Genomic DNA, 25,637 nt, shown 5'->3' with positions numbered 1-25,637 from the left:
ACATGTGCTTTAAAAATCCTTCGGCAGGGAACACCTATCCTGCTCCCACCCATGTATTATATTCAGACCAAAATAAAATTGTACAATAGTAAATTGTAGCCATAAAATATTAATTTTCGAACGGAAATATAAAAATCTGTGATCTGATCGTTAGCAGTCTTTTATCACTGGTTTGCAGATATTTACGCAAAAATTTGCTCATTCCAAGACCAAAAATAAAAAAAAGTTGTAAAAACGGTAAATCTGTGAGAGTGCAGCTTTAAATAGCATGACATCATATTGACGCCTGCTGTATTTTTTCCAACATTATGCAACCTATTTAAAAGGTAATGGCGTGAAAGTTCCTTTAATCAAACAATCACAATCAATATAATATAAAATACTTTATTTTAACAATGTATTTAATAGAATTTGTAAGTTCACCGGACAGAAACAACAACGACGTGTAGTTCATATTTGCCTTTAAAAATATACGCGATGTGCCATTAAATGAAAGCATACCAGAGTTCAACATTTATTTAAACCCATTATGATAACATTATTAAACTTCTTAATGACAAAATAGTACACACAAATTGTATATTATCTTAAACTGCTGGATCCTAAAACAAGAGATTAACTGTAAACACAAAAAAATAATATCCATCGTTATAGACCACTGAGATTTTTTTCTTCATCCAGATTTAAACAACAAGATTGCAACTTGTCCAAGATAAAAATAGATGAAATGCTTGGTCTCGTGGGTTACGTAGCTGCCAAAGTTGCGGCCAACAATTGCGTGCCATGTCGGGTTGTACTTTTTGTCGAATTCTTTCTTCATAAAGGCAGCGATGTCCTTTTCGATGTTAAATTTCTCGAGGGCCTGAGTCGCGCAGTCTACGGCATCCTGCTGCATCTCTTCTGACATGTCAGCATTCTTTATGACAGCTTTCCTTTCAGCCATGGCCGCTGCATTGGAGAGAACAATGTATTATGCCATTTTTCATGTTAAAGGCCTTGTTTAAGGAATGTTTGGCATGATAATCCCCCTGCCGTGCATTTCCTGCTTATTGCACTGATGTCACAGTAGGGGCCAATTTCCTGTTTATTCGTTTATTGGCTCAGGGCCATTAAGGGTCCATTTTTATAATAAAACATTGAAAGCTGCACAGCAGGATACTCAGATTGGAGATCTGATAAGCCAATTAGGAAATACGATTAAGATCAATTAACAGAGGTTGTGTACAAATACACTGTTTAGGTGATGGGGGGGGGGGGGGGTACTTATAAAATGCTTAAACTAGGCCTTTAAACAACATATAGAACTTGCGTTTTAAAGCTGCACTCTCACAGATTGAACGTTTTGCCAACTTTTTTTTTATTTTTTTTGTCTTTGAACGAGCCAATTTTTACAAAAATCCATGGAAACCAGTTATATAAGAATGCTGATTTTTATATTCAAGTTCAAAAAATGATGTTTTATGTTTTTTTCTTAAACCGTTAATAACGGTTTCAGCCATAAAACTTTAATTTTCGAATAGAATTATGAAAATCTGCGATCTGATCTTTTGTCAGCAAACTTATATCATTGGTTTGCAGATATTTACGCAAAAAATATCTTTTTCCAAGACAAAAACAATATTATTTTTTTGTAAAAACGGTAAATCTGTGAGAGTGCAGCTTTAATGCAGTAATGATTAAGTTTAAACGTTTATTAGTTTTCAACGATTGTCATGGGAGAAAGTAACATAAACTTTATAATCCCGTCGGCACGATGTTGCGCAAATGCGATCTAGCTTGTATTGTGCGGGAAACCGGAGATTACCCACTTTTCCGGCTTGGTGAAAACCTATTTGTAACTCTTTGGCCATTTTTATCGAAAACAACCTCGGATGTATTTGGACGGTTAAGATACTTAAAATAGCGGTACGTTTAAGTCCGCTGCAAGTACATCGTGTAGTAATTTTATTTAGCAGTTAAACTTTATGACTTAACATTTGGGAATCTTAATTATGTTTGCAATAATACACTTCACTGGCAATCAATTAAACTTAGATCAATAAATACAACCCCAAAACACTACATTAAATCAAGGATATAATTTAAAAAAAAAGAACTACTTCGCCTTATGTACCGGAATACGTCCGAGGTTGTTTTCGATAAAAATGGCCGAGGAGTTCCGAATGGGTGACAACCATGTTTATATTCGGAACTGTGTACGCGACTTCGAACGCGACCATTGACGCGTCTATATATAGCTTTCAAATGTATCGTTACTATAACTTTAACTGAATTTGATGATAACATAGTTTTGTAATCAGTGTTGAATTAGACTTTATTGTAAAACATGATAACAAACTAATATAGTTTTAAAATTTCTTTTATGTTAATCGATGAAATATCTCGTATTTGGTCTTTAGAATATTGATTGACAAAAGCAAACAAAACATAAGAACTGTTAAAAAAATCTATAAGAATTAATTGCATTCTCATTCATTGAAAAGTACTTCAGTGAAGAAAGAAAACAATGTTTTAATCTGTTACGATTAAATGGTAATACTATTAAAGTAAAATGCTTACCAGATTAATTCTTAAGCTTTACAAATCCGAATACTCGATAGCTATATGAAGATGACACCTTAGATAAACGAGCTATAAGGAACTAATACATTCCATAACATTATATAACGTTCATTGGCTAATTTGGGTTTCTGTATACTTCTATCTAAAAGCGCGCCATTTACTACGGACTGTTAGCCACATTTGTATTGACTGGTGAATAAGTATAAAGAAAGTAATAAAAACAAGCTTTAACCGAAATTGAGAATAAATTATCTCCATTTTAAAACCTTTTCCTAAAGCGTAATCAACTGATCAGAAATCTATATCACTTTCAAAATACTTTTTCTGAAAGGGAAAATCTATCGTTGAAATTAAAGATACAATATCGCAAAAAAGGAAGATATGATATATGGTTTAAGTTTTATTATGCTTCAAACCTTAACAAACGGCTTCTTTACTTACAAAGACATTAACAAACTTGTTTAAATTTGTCATACAGCGCAAGTCCATGTACTATTTTTAACGATTTATGGTTAACGTAACATTGTATTCATCATCATCATCATCATCATCATCATCATCATCATCATCATCACCATCATCATCATCATCATCATCATTTGTAGATTGGAAGTGACTGTTTGAAATAATTATCGTACACAAGGAGCAAATGTTATATGCGCAGGCTAGCTACAGTAATGAGCGAGAAGGGATACTTTTTTTTTATTATTTTGACATTTCTTATGTATCCCTGTAACGCTACAACTCTCTACCGTTTAACACCGGGCAATAGTAATAGTATGCATCGATGTTGAATAATAATGACAAGGTTGTTCAATATATACCTGACAGTGATCTAAACTGGATAATTTTTCAGTAGAGTAGATTTTTCACATATATATGTTCTGGGTCACGAATACTGTTATATATGTACACAACCTGTTAGATTTGTCCCAGATTTACAGATATCGGAATACTTGATAAACAATCAACACATATAAGTGTTTTATGATATCTGTTTTTTTGTTTGTTTTTTTGATATAATGGCATAAATAAATATGTGTTTAATAGTAGGCAATAATATTTTCGTAGAAATTTAATTTTATAACGGAGATACATGTAATTTCAAAAAAACGTTCTGGCGCCGCACACAACGCATAGGCGAGGGTTTTTAGAAATACGCCGCTGACCTTCGGTATGTACGGACAGACGTATGTCACGAGGCCTCGAGAGATACAAGAGATACTCATGCGCCGTTACATATATTTTTTCTCGATCAGCGGGTTAGACGTGAGATCGAGTTCAGCAAAGCTCCAACTAAGATGGACGAGGCAGTTGGACACGTGGCGTGTTACAGCCAGCTACACTGTGAAATGAAGCTGCGTGCGGAGCTTTCTACATGTGATGGTACGAGGTCGGAAAGAGACCAACATGAATACCACGAAATAGACGGGACTGGGTATTTAAATTTATCCTGGGGTCGGAAGGTAAGGTTGTTAAAACAAGAGACCTCGGGACGGTACTGGCGGACTCTCGGGAAGGGAATTGTTAACGGGGCTAATACTTCTGGTCGAAATACGGAATGATCGCTGGAGCTTCAGAGTTACAAGGAGACGCAAAACATGATGAGGTAGACGACTGGAGTGTCGCAGATTCTACATTCATTTGGTGTGTGTATCGAACTTAGCAACGGCGGACGGCAAACGGCCATGTTCTATGACGGCAGCTGCGATGAGGCTGTGCGGGAGAAGGAAGTCCTCACTTAGACAAGGCAGTTTCTGCAAGAAGGGGAGCAAAAGCGGTAGTAGTTGCAGTAGTAGTCTAGTAGTAGTAGTAGTAGTAATAGTGGTAGTAGTAGTAGTAGTAGTAGTAGTAGTAGTAGTGGTAGTGGTAGTGGTAGTGGTAGTAGTAGTAGTAGTGGTAGTTAACCTCCAAATATTAGAGCATGATCAAACTTGGAAAACGGCGAGCGTGGCAGAGTCGTTGGGAAGTGTAATAATGCCTTTTAATAAAAAAAGCAACTATTAAAGTTCAAAGTTTAATAACAGTAACAAAATACTATATACAAATAAACTATTGCATAATAATTAATATATGACCAATGTATGCTTGATCCTTAGTTTATACAGTAACAACAATACCACGAATGAGTGTTTTACACTAACACAAGCTTGCGATGCAATGGTAAAACCCACTTCTTATGAACACTTCAAATATTACACTCCGATGCTCGGCATGAAGTAGCATTTAATTAGTTTAAAAGGTTGTTCATGTTTAATTTATGAAATGAACTGACTAATCAGGGATACACAGAAACCACCAGAAAAGATTAGAATTTTGTTGAAGAGCAATGAGATCGTGGCTTATATGTGAACTAGTTAATTGTATGTTTATCCGGATTTGAATAACAAAATGGCAACTTGTCCAAGATAAAAGTAGATAAAATGTTTCGTTTCATGGGTCACATAGCTTCCAAAGTTGCGGCCCACGATTGCGTGCCATGTCGGGTTGTACTTTTTGTCGAATTCCTTCTTGATGTAGGCGGCAATGTCCTTCTCAATGTTGTACTTCTCAAGGGCCTGAGTCGCGCAGTCTACAGCATCCTGCTGCATTTCCTCTGACATGTCAGCATTTTTAATGACAGCTTTCCTTTCTCCCATGTTTGCTGCAAGACAAAAAAATATGTATTATCACATTTACAACTTTTCTGACATTTTCTTGACCCAATCAGTTTGCGTGTGGCGCATTAATATATTTATTTTGAATGATGCAAGTACTGGTCAGTAAAACCAGTAGTAATAAACGTTTATTTAATTATGATATAATATATACTGTATGTTTTATATATCTATTTTCAAATAAATTCCATCTCTTAAGTTCAAAGCCCTGCTTTTGTTCTAATCGTTTCAATATATCACGCATGTAAATTGGTCCTGCTAAAACCCACTAAGGGCTACTAAGAAATACTTAAAACACAATGAAATACTTTAAGAACATACATGACTATGACAGTATTTAATTTCAGAAAGGAAGCTTCTTTTCAAATTGATACATTTTTTTTTCAATTCTGATTAAACACTTAACATAAATGGTGAATTTATTAGATCTAATTACGACGCTCTCAGCGACGTATTGTTCATATAAAGCTTGACAAACTATGTTACAGAAATGTTTAATGCCCTCATACATTATTACATAAGAATCACAGGGCCCTGTTAACATGAATTTTATACTTTTGAGTTTTGTAAACACAGAATAAGTTGGTTGCTTTTGAAAATAGAATGCGCATCTTTAAACAGTGACATTGACATTAATTAATTTTAACTCTAACATTCATAACGATACAGGTGAAAAAGAAATTGCACACACTACTGTTACTGGTTTAAACCTGGGAGTAGGATTTGTTATTTGTCCCAGTTTAAACCACTATCGTAAACAAATTAAATAGGATTAAAGTAAAGGAACTTACCAGATTTATCCTGGAGATTTTATAAGCCAAATACCCTTATCCTTGCTTTAAATCGTTATGAACATGTCCTATTAGTCAATGGTTGTGTAGTTTGCGTCACATACCGACACCCAGTCTTTCATTGGGCTGCACAGGCGTTTCTGTATAGTTGTATCTAAAAGCGCGCCATTTACTACGGTCTGTTAAGTACGTTTATTTATTATTAGATATATGAAAGCATGTTAGCAGGCAAATGAATAGGTTAAAATTTGCATACAGAACAACTTGTGGATATTAACAAATTAATGTGGTGTCAACTGTCTTATACTTTTGAAAAACTTAATGTTAAATTGTTATCTTTGCATTATCAGCATTTGGATAGGTTAAAATTTGCATTCGGAAATCGGACTTTTACAAATGAATGCAGTGTTAACTGTCTTAGTTTATTTTTTTTAAAAGCTTCATGTTGAATTCATTATTAATTAAATACACTTGTGCGTTTAAGTGCAGTATGTATATATACACTTTAATCGTGTTGATACTTCTATATGGTTTGAGTCAGGTTCTAAAAATAACAAGGTGCTTCAGAAGATGGACAAGAAGTAAATGGCATATTGTATTGAGCTTTGAAGAATTTGATAGTTATGAATTTGACAACACATGCTAGGAATTGTGTTAAATTGAATTCATAAAAGGTTTTAACTGCTAAATATGTTGTTTGTAATTAATTATAATCTTATTACTAGTTTTATTAAAAACAAAAGCAATAATTGAAAGTCTTAAGAATTTGATTATATAGAGGTAGATGCATGAGTGCCTTTGTTGGCTTTTACGAGGGCAGAGGGTGATACCAAAATACCTAAAAAGACAGGGTGTAGATATTTTCTATACCTCTTTAGCTTAAACCCTATTTCACTGATTCTATTATGCGAATTTGAAAAGCATTTGCATTAAATACTTTTATTTGCACACGGCATTGTTGCAGATTTTTTAAAGTTAGGTTGAAATCATTTTTTTTTTTTTCAAAATGGCACTTAAAATCTCGATTTGGTTAAAAACAGCAAGGTTTGCTGGACATAAGAAACAAATTTAAGGTTAACAAAGCATCTTATCTTATAGTATATATGTACTTGTACACTAACTTAATTGGAGCTTTCAGGAAAATGAATAACAAGTAAGTTTTCAAAAGATCGCGTCCGTTAGGTGGAAAAACAGCAACAAATAACACAAAATAATATGAAATGAAAGCAATGATTTCATTTTATATTGCATTAAAATACTTCTCTTCATTTAAACTGAAATAACGATATGAATAATATGTGTAAAATTCCTGTGAAAATAAACTTTTAATGGACTTTAAGTTACCATTGTTTATGAATATTAAGGAATCAATAGTTGCAATCTGCCCGCTCATTGTTTTTATGAACTATTTGTTTGGCTCGCTCGCTCTTAATTTCTCGCCGAATCCAACGAACATGAACTGAAATAAGTGTTGAATTGTGTACATCCTTATGCATCAAAATGGTACAAATTATCGTCTTGATCGCGCCTTTTGATTGCTACAATCGGTTTTAAAATACAAAAAAGAGCAATGTTTCTGATAACAATTGAAAATAAGGTACAATATTCTACATGTAAACATTCTTATGAAGACAGCACTGTACAACAGTCGTTCCGAACGAACTATCTGTTAGCCGCATTTTGCATTTAGTTCGTGCATGCCGCTATATGACCTGGAAATAGTGCCGTGACTTTTGGTAAAACGTGCAAATGTTTCTGATGACAAATAAAAAAGCCACAATTTACATTCTACATGACCTGTAAACATCCTTATGAATACAAATTGTAACCATCGTTTCAAACGAACTATTTGTTAGCCGTATTTTGCATTGAAGTTCGTCCATGTCGCAATATGACCAGGAAATAGTGCCTTAACGTTTGGTAAAACGTGCCGTATACTGGTGTCAATTAAATTAGGTACAACAGGCAACATGACTTTTTAAAAAAAATGTCTAATTTTCTAATTCGCCTTTCATTAATTTGGTTAGGCCTAAATCATATATCCTTACGATGTCGGTACTTTTTATGAATTTGTACGATTCCACCAATCCAAATCCGTTCGGTGTACGTGCAGTCGAAGCTTCTGCCTTCGGGCCCCGTACGATATTTTGAAGGATGCAATCGAATGATATATATGTACGGACATCGCAGAAAAAGTCGTGTGGAAATCGCAAGGAACACGGACGTACCTCGTACGATGCTCGTAACGTCAGTGTGACCTGGGTATTGATTTAGTATATCAGATTGCATATGCATTGGTTCATATTGATTTCTAAAATAGTCCATATTAGTCTATATTTAAAACCAGCTCTTTCAATGACGCCCCGCATGTTTTATTGCTAAAACAGTCGGTGACATTGGAAATGAAATAGTATAGCATAGCCTCAACTAAATTATATGATTGATCACCTTTTTGTGCACCGTTTTAATTTCAAGTAAGTCTTGCACTGATTTTAAGGACAGAGACCACTTAATAAATTTCCTCTATATTTTATAGCCGATTGACAAAATTGCACGCGAAATAACACTGATTTCTGGTGTTTCATGACCCCCGACACCATATATGGGAAGAATGTTCCACTTGTTTTCTAAATACTAAACAACGTTGGAACATGTTTCTTATAAGAAAAATACAATTGGTTGAACGTAACCATTGTGTATTCGATTAACTGACCACATCCGGCGTAGTAATACAAACAGTGCGATGAACAAGAAAACAAAACAGAAGATCAAATAGATTCAACATGTTCAGCCTGTTATTAAAAACACAATTCCATTCAGCCTCAAAACCTTTAAAGGTGGAAAGTAGCCAAGAGTCTTAAATGGTATAACCATGCTTTAACTCACTGTCATGTGTTTTAAAAAAGGGGAAAAAACATGTAACACTGAGTAGCCACATCCGAATTGGTGTAATTTGCCCTCAAGACACGTGCCCTGTTTTCGTCCGGACTGAGTATGTTGAATTCAAACAATAATTTCCCTACCATGACTTGAATTTAATATTTAATACAAGCTGTTTATCAGTGTTACGTATTCATTTGCTTTCAACTAAACCCTGTTTTGTTTGTTAAATAAAAAAAACGTTATGTACACACAGCATGGCTCCGAAAGAAGCATAAGTCATTTTAGCGGGCAAGTCATTAAACATTTAAAGAGTCTACGGGGAACAGGCGAAAAGTAATTAGCGTTATCGATGAACAGCGTCGCTATCCGATAGGACTTGTTGAACTGCCGGTTGCACAGGGCAGTTCAGTTTTAACGTAAAACCAAGAGTACAAACTGCGGTTCGGTTTTAACGTAAAACAAAGAGTACAAATTATTTAAATGACTGAGTTCCCTTACCATTGTTCATTAACCGATATAACCCCGAATTATCTACAAAAGGCCACTATCTACTGAGATAAGGCCAAATAAAAAAATAGGTCTGTTTCAGGTTACCCGACCGACCCTATTTTTTCCCGCCGACCCTAACCTATTTTTCCCTGAAAAAAATGTGATTTGGGTACGAAAAGCATTTGTTACGAAATGTATGTACGTAAAGTTGACAATATTATATAATATATTTCTAAATGTATTTACCGTACTTCACCTTAGAGTTCGGACACCTTAAAATAATTAATTTTTCCCTCTCCGAATTAATAGAAAATAACCATTTTTACATGTTTATCTACATGTATGGTAAACCTGCCTTTTTTCTTCATGTCTGCATTTTACCACTCATTAATTTATCCGTAGTTATCAATGGTTATTATGCCTATATGTGTAACTCCTTCATCAAGTTAATTAAAATCCCATTCAACACCATTTTATACATGCATTGAAATGAATAAACACCTTTTATCGGCTTAAGATCAAACAGTCACATTGTGTGACGTCACATAACTCTCAGTTATACACACGAGGATCTCATGGAGAGCATGGATATTGCTATGCAGGATTAATGTTTCTGAGTGGTGTTTTCGATTGTAACTTAAGTATTGCATTTCTAACTTTAATTCATCACATTAAATAGTTACCTGTATCATTGAATGAGTTGATTTTTATTGATGTCACAATGAGTATTACTGTACGATTATTGCTTCATAAAGTCTATATTAAAAGTGTGGTACAAGTTTCAAAGTTTATTGGCGGATCGTTTTACATACATGTCATATCTGTGTTTTCTTAATCTCTTGATTGCCCTTGTTGTTTTTTTAATCCTCCATTAAATATATCACACATCCTTTTCAACAGGCAATAAATCGTTTAGGATGGGTAGTAACTAACTAACTTATCACAGTGATGTATACGGTTAGGTAATCTAGCCAGGCATTGTAACGATAAAGATCAATAATATTTGTTTGTGAGACTTAGTAAATGTAAAAGTTACAATCAATGTCCTTTGGGTGTCCGAAAATTAGGTACCTAAAATAAATTATTTTTGAAAATAATAATGGACGTCCGAATTTTTAGATTGTCCGAACTCTAAGGTGAATTACGGGTAGTTTGTGCTTGTGTGGCAGGTATATTTCAATTCTTGAAATATAAATTTTCTTGTCAGATACAAATGAGTCAGATACTGACTTTCGGATTGATATGTCAGACTTAAGTGTGCAATTTTGGCAATAAAACCTGCATGTTACTTGTTCTTCAAACCTGAACCCCCAGGTCCTCTTGACAGCATTGAGGTTTCCTTGGCTGATGGCTTATATGGTAAATTTGCTGTCCCACTCTTCATGTAATTATGTAACAGGGAGGTTAGCATTCTACAGAGGGTGATTGAAAGCAAAAGGATGCATAAAGAAAAGTAAAACCGTTCCTGGAAAGTCTCAAATAATAGCAGAGTGGTGTACCATAACTTAGTTGAAATCCAACCATCATTGTCAAAGTATTTACCAGACAAATAAAGAATGTTTCCTTTAAAGCATGGAACATGTTTAAAAACTACTGATAAACCTGAAAATTGATTACTTTTATTTTTGTTACTTTCTGAGTCAACAGTTACTGAAATCAATATATCAAAAAAAAAAAAAAAAAAAAAAAAAAAAAAATGTTCCGACCTACCTACCCTATTTTTTTGGCAGCGTTACCTGAAACGCACCTATTTTTTTATTTGGCCTTAACAGGTTTATTACAACTATAAGGTTTGAACTTATATAAAGTTACTTTTGATTTCTAATAGTATTGCATCTTTAATGGAATAATAAATAGAGAACCTTTATGATTAAAGTCTATTTGTATTTAATTCAATTATTATCTTTGATACACAAAATATGTTAGAGCATAGTTGTCGCAAATTCATCTCTTTGGATGGAGATTTAAAGCCAAATATTCAAAAACAACGTATTTGTGCTCCTTGATATGCTATTAAATGACATTTATGTCGAATGTTTACAAAGGAGATATGTTACACCACTTCTTTCATTTATGATTGTAATTGTTCTCATTCAATGTCCCCTGGAAGCTGCACTCTCACAGATATACCATTTTTACAACTTTTTTTTTGTCTTGGAAAGAGCAAATTTTTGCGTAAATATCTGCAAACCAGTGATATAAGATTGCTGACAAAAAATCAGATCGTAGATTTTCATATTTCCGTTCGAAGATAATGTGTTATGGCTTAAACCATTACTAACTGTTAAAGAAAAATGCAAAAAACATCAATTTTTGAACTTTAATATAAAAATCTGCGATCTAATTTTTTGTCAGCAGTATTATATATTAACTGGTTTCCATGGATTTTCGCAAAAATTGGCTCATTCTTAGACAAAAAATAAAAAAAAAGTTGTCAAACGTTCAATCTGTGAGAGTGCAGCTTTAAAGCATCCATTATATCTTTTTTTAGATATTGCACAAGAATGTTTCAAAGAGGTCCAACGTATAAATCTCAGATTATTGGGCATTTCGGAATTTTATTAATAGTGTTTAAGTGTACCTTTAATTAAATTGAAATACACGGAAAATATTGTATATGCTTAATGTTTTCATTAACAGCAGAGTTAAAAGCCTTTCTTCTTTGCAATTTTAATTAATTACATTCATGTTCAATTTAATTAATGATCGAGAAATTGATCATTAGTATTTAAATGAAGAAATACGCAAATCTTGTAAAGATTTCAGACGTCGTAACCAAATAACATAAAGTAGGAAGAACAGTTTGTGTACTTGTATTAAATTGTCAATAATAAACATAAGTTTTCAAATGGACGCATCTCACAGTGGAGGATCTGAAGTAGCTAGGACGATTTGGATAGTTGGATCTCCAATTGTTTTCTCCTTTGGAATCGTTGGCAACATCATCACAATGATTGTTCTCATGGGACGTAAAACACGTAAAACATCAACGACAGTGTTCCTGACACTTCTGACATTTTCAGACATATTGGTGATGGTCGTAGCTTTACCTAGATGGTGGTTTATTTACTTATAAGGGATATATATTAGGCACCTTACCGATGCAATGTGCAAAGTACAGTTTTTTCTTGTCCATGTGGTAGGCAACGTGTCAAAAACTTGCTTGGTCGTCATTGATATTGAACGAGTTATTAGCAGCTGGGCCCCCTTTATTGCTGAAAACAAATGTACACCAATGCTGGCAACGATAATGTCCGCAGTGGTAACACTTATTATCACCGCACTGGAAAGTCATATTCTTTATGGTTTTAGCTTGCAAACAGTAAACGCACCCACTGTAAATATTGCCAGCCATGACGACACGTATGAAGATATGCTGGACAACATTACTAAAGACGCATCTTCCAGATCTCATGAGAATGCATCTTTGTCGGACATAAACGTAAACCTGATGGTAAAGTTACACATGATAACACAACAAACGCTGCCGATGAAAGGTATATTTGTTGGATTAATGATGACGGATACGATAAATTTTACAACGAGATATTTTCACAAATTCAGTTGGCTACCGACTTCGTCTTACCAATGTCCCTTCTCCTGAAAGAGAGAGAGGGGGGGGGGCTATTCATTATCGGTAAATTGGCAAAGACTGATGTTTTTTCAAAATCAATGAAGGTACGAACACACGAATCCGGAAGTTCTCTCAGAAGCCACTCAACCCAGATCACAGTTACTATTCTCGTTGTAAAAACCGTGTTTCTACTTTGCGAAACACCAGTGTCAGTTTTCATGTTTGGCCGCTCTCTGTGGATTTACCAGAAGGTTGGAATGACCACAACGCAGGAAATAGTATGGGCTGTCTGTAACCAACTATACTACATCAACCATGCTATCAACTTCATGCTGTACTTTTTTACCGGATCGTGATTTAGTATTTGATATTCTAAATTGTAAACGCGCTGTTGAAATGTCAGAAACATTTTTTGGACAAAGGTCAGCCTTGTTACTACTAGGCAAAGAAATTAACATGTTATCCGTTTAGGAACTCCGGAATCATTTTAGTGGTTTTAACCGAGGCCATTCGCGTTAAGCCCAAAACCTTTTCCCGAGTGTTAGTAATGACAGTTCCAACAAGGAATAATTAGTCAATTAATTAATATAAACTATCTGAAATATCTAGTTTGTTTGCCTGGTTGTCATTTGGCTGTGGGCTATTGTGCCATAAAACATTATCATGGTTTTCGGCTACGGTTATGGTCATCAGCATCGTAACCACTAGGTAAAGCAACTTATCGCTCACCGTTGGCAAAAAACCGGGATTGTAACCGGAATATTTCTAATAAATTTCAAACTTATTTTTCAGTCTGTAATTAAATGATTATAACATTGTGGTATACTAAGTGCATTTTAGCTTGTTTGTCTGGTTGTCTCTTTGGTGCTGTAAAACAAACAAGATGGTCGAAAGTTCTTGAATACTGTGCTTGCCATGGGTGTTTCCATCGCACCATTATTTATCTCTTCGTCAAATGAATTGAACTCGCAGCGTATGTGTAAGGTTAACACAGGCACTGGATGTATAGCATAAACCGAACAAGGACAAGTGGATAAAAAAGAAAAAAATGTAATAGCGCCTTCGGCATACCTACAACACGAAACATATTTTTTGTAATATATTTATAGACACCTGGCATATTGCATCACGAGTTTTACTTGGTTCGTATCCTAACAAACTTGGCAGTTATAGCATTTTAAACTATGAAACACATCAGGATGGATAATCAACATTGGTTTCATTTTTTCTCGTTTTTTGTTCATCTCCTTTTTTGTTACATGCACGACTCTTACTGGTGTTTAATGTCAAACCACATTTCTTAAAATCATTGGGTGTTCAGAATGTCTTCACGTTTATTCTTAATTCTTACTCTTTTGAAGTTTTGCTAAATGTTTAGTGTCATTTAGTTGTAACTGCTAGAAATTCCTGTCCGCCATTAACGTCTGCGTAGAATGGTGATTATGGGGATTTGTTTTTTTAACCAGGCTTCGATTGACAATTTGATTAAAAATATTTGTTTGAACAGAACATAAAGAAAATGCATATCATGTACAATGTATCAAAATATAGTCATACTTTTTGCCTCATCAGCCAATAACAAAATTAAGTGGTCGCGCGCATTGTTGATGGTTACTGTTTATAGTATTATTCAATGTTGATGAACACATGTATCAACAGTTTGTAACGTGCGTACGAGAAACAATAAAGAATGAAACCTAGACAAATAAACCCCAAATCAAACAGCCGTTTTCTATTATGTCCTTATCTTGGTCAAGTTTATCAACCAATATGTTCACCGACACACTTATAATCATGGCGTCAGTTCAAAAAATATGAAAAGTATTTTAATGTTTTGCCGAAAAGCCTACCTTTATGCTTTTCTTGGCTTAGACTACCTGTGTATCCATTTGAATTCAGACTGGTAGATATGCATATAAACGAACGCCTCGCGAAAAAAGATATTGATAGATTTGATAAATTATAGATATTGAAGATGAATTCCATTTTATATTTATCTGTCCATGCTATGGTTAACTTAGAAAGAAATATTTATAACGTCGTTAAAACATGCATCCTTCTGTGTACAAGTTTCTACAATTATTGAAATCAAATGACAAGAATATAATTATTAAACTTAAAGAAGCTCTGGTAATTGGAAATACCCTATCAACTTTTGAGATAAATGTTTATTTCAATCCCCAATTTATATAATTTCAAACTACTTCTATATGTTGTTAACTTCTAAATGAACACTTTTGTATGATATATTGTTATACAACATTTATAAATGTTCTACTATTGTATAAACACGTTCACCACACTTGATGAAAACATGTATGTATTGTAGACGATGTATATTGTACAAGTCTAAATGAAATACTGTTCTGTTCTGTTGTGTTTATAAAATTGTCGTTGAGTTGTTGTGTTTGCTTACAAAGTTATATGACATAAAAAGGTCTCCTGAATACTTCGCTGTTATTTAAATCGGCTCATTCGAACGTCGTTCTTAACTCCACTTTATTGCTTGTTAAAGTATTGGTAACTGTTAATCGGTGTAATATCAGAATAAAGTATGAAAATGCGTTCCTTGTTTTAAGTCCGAATGTATTATTAACGAAAACCGGATTATAATAATGGTGTCGTTGGCGGGCGGTCGGTAGGTCTGCCGGTCGTCAACAGCTCGCTTGGGATTGCTTTTGGGTCCATTTAGTCAAAGGTCAATGTCTCCGTAAATAAAGATAGAAAATTCGTTTTCAGCGAATACCTACAGTATAGTTCATCATATGGACACCAAATTCAGTGTGTATTAAGACCATCTGGAGAGCTCGATTGTTATTGTTTTCGGGCTCCGTTCTGTTGAAGGTCAGGCTCACTATAAAAACAAACTTGTGTCACTTACGTCACCTTTGCAACATTGATGGTCATCATGTACTCATTATTCAAATTATTCAAATAGTTTACTTCGGTGTCAAAGTCACTGTTACTAAAAATAGGAAAATGGGTTAAATCTGAATCTCACAACGATAGCTGAAGTACTTTAATCGATCTTTGAAAACCTGGTTTATTCGCATTCCGGTATTTCTTGTTTTTAAGATAATTTGCATTATATTGTTATTATTATTTATTATTATTGCTATTCTTTTATTTTAGGTATTTAGAAATACCAATATTTTGGCACAAAGATGCAAATAAAATTGAGTTTCATCTGCAAGGTAATGATTTATGTATCTATTAATTTTTCCTCAATTCAAATTTCAATGAAATGGGCTAAAATACACTTGCTCATCAATACAGTTTTACACACATTTTCCCACATGGCATTCTTAACGGTTGATAGCTGCGCTTATTGCGAAGTTTTGAATGAACTAATAATAATGTGTTCCTATGACTTCTATGTACTCTGCAACAGTGCGTTTACGTGCTGTGTTGTTACAAACATATCCGCAATTTATATTTTGATGATGCCGTTTGTCTGTCAAGGTGTTTTTATTTGTCGGCATTACAGCAATAATGGTCAAATGTGTCTGTGTTTAGGCCATTGTACATAATAACAGCAATGCAATGAACATGTAAATTGTTTATTGAATTTTAAGAACTACCTTATATGTTTAAATTCATGCTTTGTACTTGGAGGCTGATTTCGGCCATTTAATGTTTGCGGGTTCTCGGTTGTCCTAGAGAAATGGATGAAAAATCTTCATGCAAAAACACGACAATTACCAGTTTAGTAAATTATCGCATTGTCTTTGACAATATGTATAATACCGATTCTCAAGGCATAAATTATACTGATAGATAAATGAAGGACGCATTATAAGTTATTGTTTATGTGATAAGCGCATGTTAAACTCGTGCTCGGCTGGGATAGATTAAATTGTTAACTTCTCGCCCGTCTTGAACACGCCTCTGTTTGTTTCGTTGCAAAGCTAAACTTGTATGAGTATTTTTTATGTTTGTGTCAATCAAATATGTCGACTGCTTTGGATTTGATGAAAATAACATTTTAAAGGAAGACAATCTGTTTATACTGCTTGGAATGTCCTGGTAGTTACCAGTGTAGAAGGAATACGTAAAGGACAAATGAAACACAACTCATCAACAGTCTACGTTTTTTATCAGTAACAATATATTCTACGAAAAAAGATACAATATACTTACAATGTATGATTGCTCCTTCGTGAATACAGAATATATAACAGTACACCTCGAATAATTACACTGATCAGAAAGTAGCGCTATTTATATGTATTAACTTAGAAGATGTATATTAATAAACGTATACTGCTCCAGTTCAATTTAAATGGTTTTGATTACAACTAATCCAAGCATTATGGTAACTTGCAAATTAATTAGAGCAAAGCGAACAAAAACAACAGTAGTGATTAGTTTTGCGAGATTCTTTACAACGATATAATCAAAAGTTGTTTATATGTTAATTATGTAAATTCAAACGCAACTAAATACGTTCGAAATTGGACTACTTTGATTAAAAATAATAAAGATGGCATGCCCAGAAATGAAATAAATAATGTCACAATTAATGCGTTTGTTCTCCAAAAAGAAGCATTATAATGAGATAATACGTTACCCCACGTATTAAAAAATAACGTTATGTCTATTGGCGCTTCCCAAACAGATTTGTTTGTGTTTCTGTTTTGTGTCATCATCAAAAGTTTGTAGTAACTAAACATCATTACCCATTTTAATGAGGGACTGACTGTACGATGATGGTAACAAATTTACATAATGATAAGAAAATAAATTTTGAAATATAAGATTAAAGACTTTTCTTATTCTCCAAAGTTTTTGGCATTTTAGAAGTATTTAATACTGTTGTAAGTTCCTTTGATCATCATATAATTTAAAATAGAAAGGTTTTTATGTTTTAAGTTGCCATTTAAGGATATAATCAAAGACATTTGTCTACTAATTAATTTTAACTACATGCTCAATCGTTAAATTTATTTTTTGTTTTCAAGTATTTAAATGGAGAAGAAATACGAACATCCGTCATAAAGAGAGCAGACATCGCAACCATATTAACATAGGTAGGACAAATTAAAGGAATAAGAGAACTGATGTATGGGCAAAAACATTATTAAATAAATCTTAAAATGGATGCATCTCACAGTGGAGGATCTGAAGTAGCTAGGACGATTTGGATAGTTGGATCTCCCATCATTTTCTCCTTTGGGCTTGTTGGCAACATCATTACAATGATTGTTCTCATGGGACGTAAAACACGTAAAACATCAACGACAGTGTTCCTGACACTCTTGGCATTGGCTGACATATTGTTGATTCTCGTAGCTTTGCCTAGATGGTGGCTCATTTACTTATTCGGGATAGAGATACGACACCTTAGCGATATAATGTGCAAGATACATTTCTTCCTTGTCCATGTGGGCAGCAACGTTTCGAGTTGTTGTTTGGCGGTGATTACTATTGAAAGAGTTATTAGCACATGGGCCCCCTTTGTTGCTAAGAAGAAATGTACTCCAACGATCGCAACCGTAACGTCCGTTGTGTTAACACTTATTATCATCTCACTAGAAATACACATTCTTTATGGTTTTAGCTTGCAATTAGAAAACTCACCCACTGGAGACACAGGCAGCCATCACAACTTTAACGAAGAAATATTGGAGAACATAACTAACGACGCATCACCTAGGCCACATGAAAATACCACTTTGTCGGACGCAAACGTTAATCTGATGGTTAATGAAACAGACATTTTCATTACATATGAAAACACAACAAGCGCTATCAATGCAATGTATATTTGTTGGATAAATGACGACAACTACCGTAAATTCTACAACGAGATATTTTCACCTATCCAATTGGCGACCAGCTTTGCCTTACCAATGTTAATTCTTGTTACAGGCGGAGTGCTAATTATCAGTAAATTTGCCAAGTGCGGTTCATTTCCCTCTAAATTCACGAAACCACGAACACTCGAATCCGGAGTTCCCATTATGTCGTCTCTCAGAAGACACTCAACCCAAATCACAGTGACCATTCTCCTTGTGAACACCGTGTTTTTACTTGGTGAAACACCTGTAGCAATTTTCGTGTTCGGCCGCTCTCTGTGGATAGACCAGAAGGTTGGAATGACCACAACGCAGGAAATAGTATGGGCTGTCTGTAACCAATTATACTACATCAACCATGCCGCCAACTTTATGCTGTACTTTCTTACTGGATCGCGATTTAGGAAACACGTATTTGATCTTTTAAATTGCAAACGCGCTGTTGAACTATCAGAAACATCTTCTGGGCAAAGGTCAGCCTTGTAACTACCGGCGGTGAAAATAACTTGCTAGCCATTAAGGAGTGATTTAATTGATTGTTTTAGTTTGTGATTTGTCTGACCTTTCAAACCAGAAATGGTTATCGCATTGTTTACTATCTAGGGCGTTTCGTGTTATTTGCCTGCAGTCAATTGTATAACACTTCGATAATTTTTCCACAGGTAATTGTTGAGCTTGCGTACACATTTAAATCATTTGATAAGTTTATAGATGTTATTTGATAAATATTGACCAACCAGGCAGAGTGTTTATAAATGAACAATGGTCATTTGACGAGGTATGCAACTAAAAAAGAACATATATTAAGAATATACTTCATTAAAGTATTTCAAATATTTCTCACAACGTAGTACTTGCAGGAGAATATTATTTTTTAACTATATTCAGAAACGCTCGGCGTATGGGCCACGGTTCGATTTTCACTTGGGGCCACTCTGAAAGCTTAACAATTATTACTGTTTATGTTTGCTGAACACATATATATTGGCAACAGACATTAGTAATATTGTTTTTCGTGTTACCTCATTTATTGTTTCCGTTAAATGTACGCTCTTTTCTTCTCAATATTAAAACAACATTGGAATCAGTCGGTGTTTTCACAATGTATTCAAGTGTATTGCCAATTGTGAATCTCGTGTAGTTTTGCTAAATATTTATTGTATATTAGTTATAGCTGCATGTATTTATTGTGTATGTTGATGGATTGTATTTGGTCATTGTCATCGGCGTCTTCAATGGTAATTGTTGTGTATTTCAATTTCATTTGTTTAAATTATTCTGCAATTAAACATTTTGATTATTTATAATTTTGGATAAAAACTTACAAAGTATGTAAATCATTTGCAACATATCAAAATATATAATTTGGCTGGAAGAAGATATATAACTTATTAGCCCATCGAACGTTTGTGCCGTGAGGATACTGTAGTAATACTTATTTGCCATTGATATTATTATGCAGTGTGATAACAACTCACATCAACTGTTTGCAACATGCAAATGAGAAACGGGTGTTATATAATGAGACCTAGTCAAATAGCTCCCAAATCAACGAGCCTTAGAAAAACGCCTTATTATTTTGTACAAGTTATTCAACCACTGAGTTCATTGATACAGCTGTAACGATATTTTTAATTGATTAAATAATGTCGTCGAGTTGTTGTGTTTGTTTTACAATCATATAACACATTTATATAATCGTCATTTGATGCCTTATGTATTGTTTTACAGTGACTGCAGTTTATATCGCCTCTTTTGAAAGGCCTTATCAATTCTACTTCTCTGCTTGTTATAGTATTGGTTAATGTCAATGTTTGTGGTATTAGAATAAATATGAAAATGCACTTTTTGTTTTAAGTAGAATCTTAATATATCATATGCTATTATATGAATCAAATACGCTGCTTTGTAAATGACGTGTCAATAAATTTAATGGATATACATTATTCATGTGATTGCTAGTTTGTAAGATCTTTGCATCATAATATTATTTTTATAATTATTCCTTCGATGGAGTTTACTAGGAAACACTTTGTTAAACGGCTGGATCTTCATTGAACTAAGTTTTATATACAATGTGATGATAACTTTATCTGATGTTTCCACAATTTAAATTTAAATAGATGGGCAAAATTCAACTTCTGCTCACTCGTGAATTTCCACAAAAATACATCTATACATTAAAGTTAATAGGTTCCGACATAACATTCTAAACAGAGGATGTTTGCACTTATGACGAATGTATAATTAAGAGTTTTGGATAGGATTCCTATATAACGTGTATATTCCTATTAATGTGCTTATTGTAACAGGGTACAATTCTTTGTATGAATTAAGAATTGGTTGTGTGTAACCTTTTCATGTTCTTTTAGTTCATTCACTGTGACCATTGTATTTTTAATTACCTGTCTTCTGACCATGACCATGTCGGCATAGGATTATAGTTTTTCCCGCCATTTCAATCATGTAATCTGTCACATGATTGCAGTTCTTATTCAGAGTTTGATGAGGGAGGTTGGACTTCTCTTAGAAGTCAACTTTGGTTTTTTGTGCAGGATTTGGACATATGTTTTGGTGCGTATTATTTCTGATACTGTATCTGCAATTACCCTTTCTGTATTTGCAATGAGTTAATATGTGCTTTGTATTACGAAAAATGCATTTAGTACACATTTATTTTTTCTGCACGAGTTTCTCGAATTCAAGATGGCGGTAAATTCTTATCTAACTAATTATTAACTAATCAATTTACAATAACTTTTTCTACATCTTTTACACTTTTAAAATGATCCTTATTACAGCTAACCTCAGTCATGGACTTGTCCTAACCCATCACGGGAGAGAGAAGGTTGAGAGCGTATAAATGTCCTTTCATTCCACATATGGTAAGCCATTGTTAGATAGCCTATTGTATGTACAGTCGGATATGTTTTGTATGTCATTATACTGTATACTTATATATATATATATATAAGTTGTATAAGATTAAGTATTATCTTATTCTTATGATTGTATTTATCTATTTTCAGAATGCGGAATATACATAGATGTAAATATAAGTTTACTTAGTGGTTATTCTCATGATTACCGTGATTACCGAACTCTCTACAATAAACCGTGAAACAACCGGACTCTAGTGTGGACTTTTTCTTTTGAGCTAATATAGCTGGTTACAACATATTTATTTATTGGACCAGCCGGGCATGTAACCTGTATATTACATTATATTTAGACAATTAAATATAATTACATTTTTTACATATACATAACTTGTAAAAAGTTTTAAACGAGGCAAAAGGAAGACCAATCATATTTATTTTAATTAAATTGTCACGTCGTCTGCCTAAAATATTGTCTCTTGTGGTGATTTCGTGTTTGGCAGTTTTCATGGCAAAAAGGCGAGAAGATGCAGTTTTTAGCGGTTTTCAAAGGCGAAAGGCCACCAAATCAGGGGCGAAAACACGAAATAATAAATTGGCAATTTATTTTCTAATTACGGTGCCTTTTGACAAAGTGATACACAACAAAAGTTTCAAGTTCCAAAGTCCTTTTGCAGATTCGGCATTAAATATGCCTTTGACAATTAGCTATATAAGCATGGCAATAAAAAGGTACAGCATACGGAGATCGTTCAAAATAGAACAAACAAACGATAAATTATTTTTAAAAATAACAACAAATAAACGTAATTATAAATGAAACATTATTTCATATGAAAAAAAAATATTTCTTTAACACGTAGAGTCTTTCTTGTATTTTCAATTTAGTTTGTTTAGTTATTTGTGGTTGACATAATTCTTTTAAACATTTAGAAAAGACAATGATGTTATTCCAAGATACTCCAAACATCTTTTGATCTATGACAAGGCGAGAGGGTATCCGAGTTAGAATAATGTGATCGTTAAAAAGGATGAAGTTCCTGGTTTGAGAGCTTAAGTCATTTTCCTTTAGGCGAGGACATAAGGCTACATCGTAATTTCAACATCTGAAGCCTGTATTGACGTTACAGATGACAACAGGTTACTTGATTTTTTGTGTTTTATATTAGAGTTTCTTGTCTAAAGAAAGAGAGGAAATATGGCCCAAGACCATGAAACCAGCAAAAAACAAGCCACCATTCAATTTCTGAGTATCGCAGTCAATATATTTGTATTTCTCATCGTTTTACATATACTCTTTCTTTTAACAAGCATTTTTAAGGAGGGCATCTTATATTCAAAACACTTACTCGGTTATCTACCAGACAAAGACAAACAATTTGGAGTATGTAAACATGGCAGGAAATATAGGCTAAACACATGAGTGCATTAAAACATTCGTCAGCCAATGATATATTGAGAATTACTGGTCGGCATACCAAGTGGCTCAAATGTTACAATACTAAGATAGTGACCATTCGAATATAAATAAAGCTGAATGATACATTTAGAACTGCATAGCTTTATAATTTGTTTGTAAAGGTTTTACAGCAGCTGTAAGATCCACAGAAGCTCTATCTTTGTCTCGACCAATGCAGCTAGAGCTACTGTTGAGATAGTCTTACGAATATATTGGTATTACACAGTCATACAAAACAGCAAAATAATGTATCTGATGAGAGTGTGCATTTTCCCCCCAAAAGGTCACAAGTCTAAATCTCCCATTATCTACATGTCGGAACATACGAGGGCCAAAAATACTTAGACGTTGTACATTTAATAGATGATATAAATATATAATTATATTTATAAATATCACATAATTTATTAGAATCGTATGTTCACCTAGGGCTCAAGCGAAAGAGTTAAATAAATGAGGATGATGCACCCTGTCCTGTTTTTGGTTGCAACCTTCTGTCCTCGAGGAGCCATGTGTAGGCATCCTTCTGTTTTTGTAGAATTTAATGCTTAAGACTTTCAACAATTTATTTTGTTTTGATGAATTACAATACAATTATGAGAACATACAAACTTAACATATTTTGGCAGTTGAAACGTAATGCCTTTTCAATTTAACTCATTTCCAAACATTTTCTGTCAAATTCCTGATGTGTAAATTCTTCACAGCCCGAAACAACATTTTCTTTTTATCTTGAACATATTTTAAAACCTGGCCTTCACCATAGTTAGCTAACAATAAAAATGACTACATAGTAATAGCTGCCTTGAAAATATAACCATCAATGGCAACATTTATCATGCTGTTGCTTTCTTTCATTAAAAGTATTGTGATTACATATTAAGCACAACACGCTGTGATAACGTCGTTGATTCAAGTTCTCAATTTTACCAAGGGATTTTTTTTTATGTTAACAACATGAATTGACTTTGATAACTTCAAACACCAACATCAAACGAATATATAAGTGGTATCGTTGCACCTATATTTATTTTAAGAACACTTTTCAACATAAAATTACATAAAAAATCCAAAACAGAAGTAAAAATTATTGTGCCGTACACATATCGTCGTCATCAATTTATACCAATCATGCCAGTGTTGAAAGCTTGATTCGTAAAAGGTTTGGTTCAGATTAGTTTATTTATTGATATATATTTTACCATTGATACATTAATTCACAAAGTTTGATAGCAGTATATGCAAGTACATATGTTAGATTACAGCAAAATTCACAAACAACCCAATTTTATACCCTCTGCCCCGTCTTAACCTTTTATTGTTAAAACGACCATCAAAATACCAAAACGTCAATACATATAGTCATTCTTAGTACAGTATCTTCAAAGGAATACCTTAATTTATATGATCACAAAATATTATGAGACGACATCAAAAACTCAACAACGTCTTAAGAAAAAAATGAGAATCAATGAAAAAGGAAACCTAGACAAATAAACCCCAAATCAAACAGCCGTTTTCAAATACGTTCTTATCTTGGTCAAGTTTATCTACCAATATGTTCACCGACACACTTATAATCATGGCGTCAGTTCAAAAAGTATGAACAGTATTTTAATGTTTTGCCGAAAAGCCTACCTTTATGCTTTTCTTGGCTTAGACTACCTGTGTATCCATTTGAATTCAGACTGGTAAATATGCACGTTATCGAACGCCTCGCGAAAAAAGATATTGTTAGATTTTATAGATATTGAAGATGAATTCCATTTTATATTTATCTATCAATGCTATGGTTGACTTAGAAAGAAATATTAATAACGTTTTTATTACATGCATCCTTCTGTGTACTAGTTTCTATAATTATTGAAATCAAATGACAAGAATATAATTATTAAACTAAAAGAAGCTCTGGTAATTAGAAATACCAATCAACTTTTGAGATAAATGTTTATTTCAATCCCCAATTTATATAATTTTAAACTACTTATGTATGTTGTTAACTTCTAAATGAACACTTTTGTATGATATATTGTTATACAACATTTGAAAAGGTTCTACCATTGTCAGGGGCGTAGCTTTAGGCCTTGTAGGCCGCGGCCTACACATTTTTCAGAAAAACCAAAAAAATAAAAATGCCAAATCTGCAATAAAAACTGAAGGCATAGGAGGGTGAGGGGGCTAAAATATGAAATTCCGACAAATGCGCTTTAGTATATCGGAAACCTGGTATTTCAAATATATCGTTTTCCTTTGCTCTAACGTACATTTTCACACGACATTAATGTTCCGTATATAATTTATCATAAGTTGCATACCAGTAGACTGCGCGTTGACGCCTTACATTAAACATTTCCAATCGGCTTGGTATAATGTTGCGGGCGCTTTATTATTTGAAATTATAAACGGTCTGGTGCCAATATTGCCATACATAGTCCTACGTATCCTGATTTCGATAGTCTCACTTTGACTTCAATAGATAAAGATACCAAACAACAACTGCTAGAAGAACTTGCAATCATGCCTCCAGTACCAGTTTCCACCCGAG

The 25,637-nt window shown here is 33.7% G+C and overlaps 2 protein-coding genes across 2 annotated transcripts; both read right to left on the bottom strand.

The window, feature by feature from the left end:
- Nucleotides 1-501: 501 nt before the first annotated feature.
- Nucleotides 502-2,711, bottom strand: LOC128230094 (dynein light chain 2, cytoplasmic-like). The gene is made up of 2 exons (XM_052942105.1): nt 2,560-2,711; nt 502-948 (listed from the first exon to the last, which is right to left on the bottom strand). Exon 2 carries the CDS (start codon nt 941-943, stop codon nt 674-676), a length of 270 nt encoding a protein of 89 aa, XP_052798065.1. The 5' UTR covers nt 944-948; nt 2,560-2,711; the 3' UTR covers nt 502-673.
- Nucleotides 2,712-4,565: 1,854 nt separating this feature from the next.
- On the bottom strand, nt 4,566-6,137 carry LOC128229948 (dynein light chain 1, cytoplasmic-like). The gene is made up of 2 exons (XM_052941873.1): nt 6,011-6,137; nt 4,566-5,206 (listed from the first exon to the last, which is right to left on the bottom strand). The coding sequence occupies exon 2, from the start codon at nt 5,199-5,201 to the stop codon at nt 4,932-4,934; it is 270 nt and encodes an 89-aa protein (XP_052797833.1). The 5' UTR covers nt 5,202-5,206; nt 6,011-6,137; the 3' UTR covers nt 4,566-4,931.
- Between the last annotated feature and the right edge of the window lie 19,500 nt (nt 6,138-25,637).

The sequence above is a fragment of the Mya arenaria genome, chromosome 4 (genome assembly GCF_026914265.1).
Source record: "Mya arenaria isolate MELC-2E11 chromosome 4, ASM2691426v1".
Taxonomy (NCBI): Eukaryota; Metazoa; Mollusca; class Bivalvia; order Myida; family Myidae; genus Mya; species Mya arenaria.
Note: the sequence above shows the minus strand (reverse complement) of the source record. Positions and strands in the feature narration are given on the sequence as shown.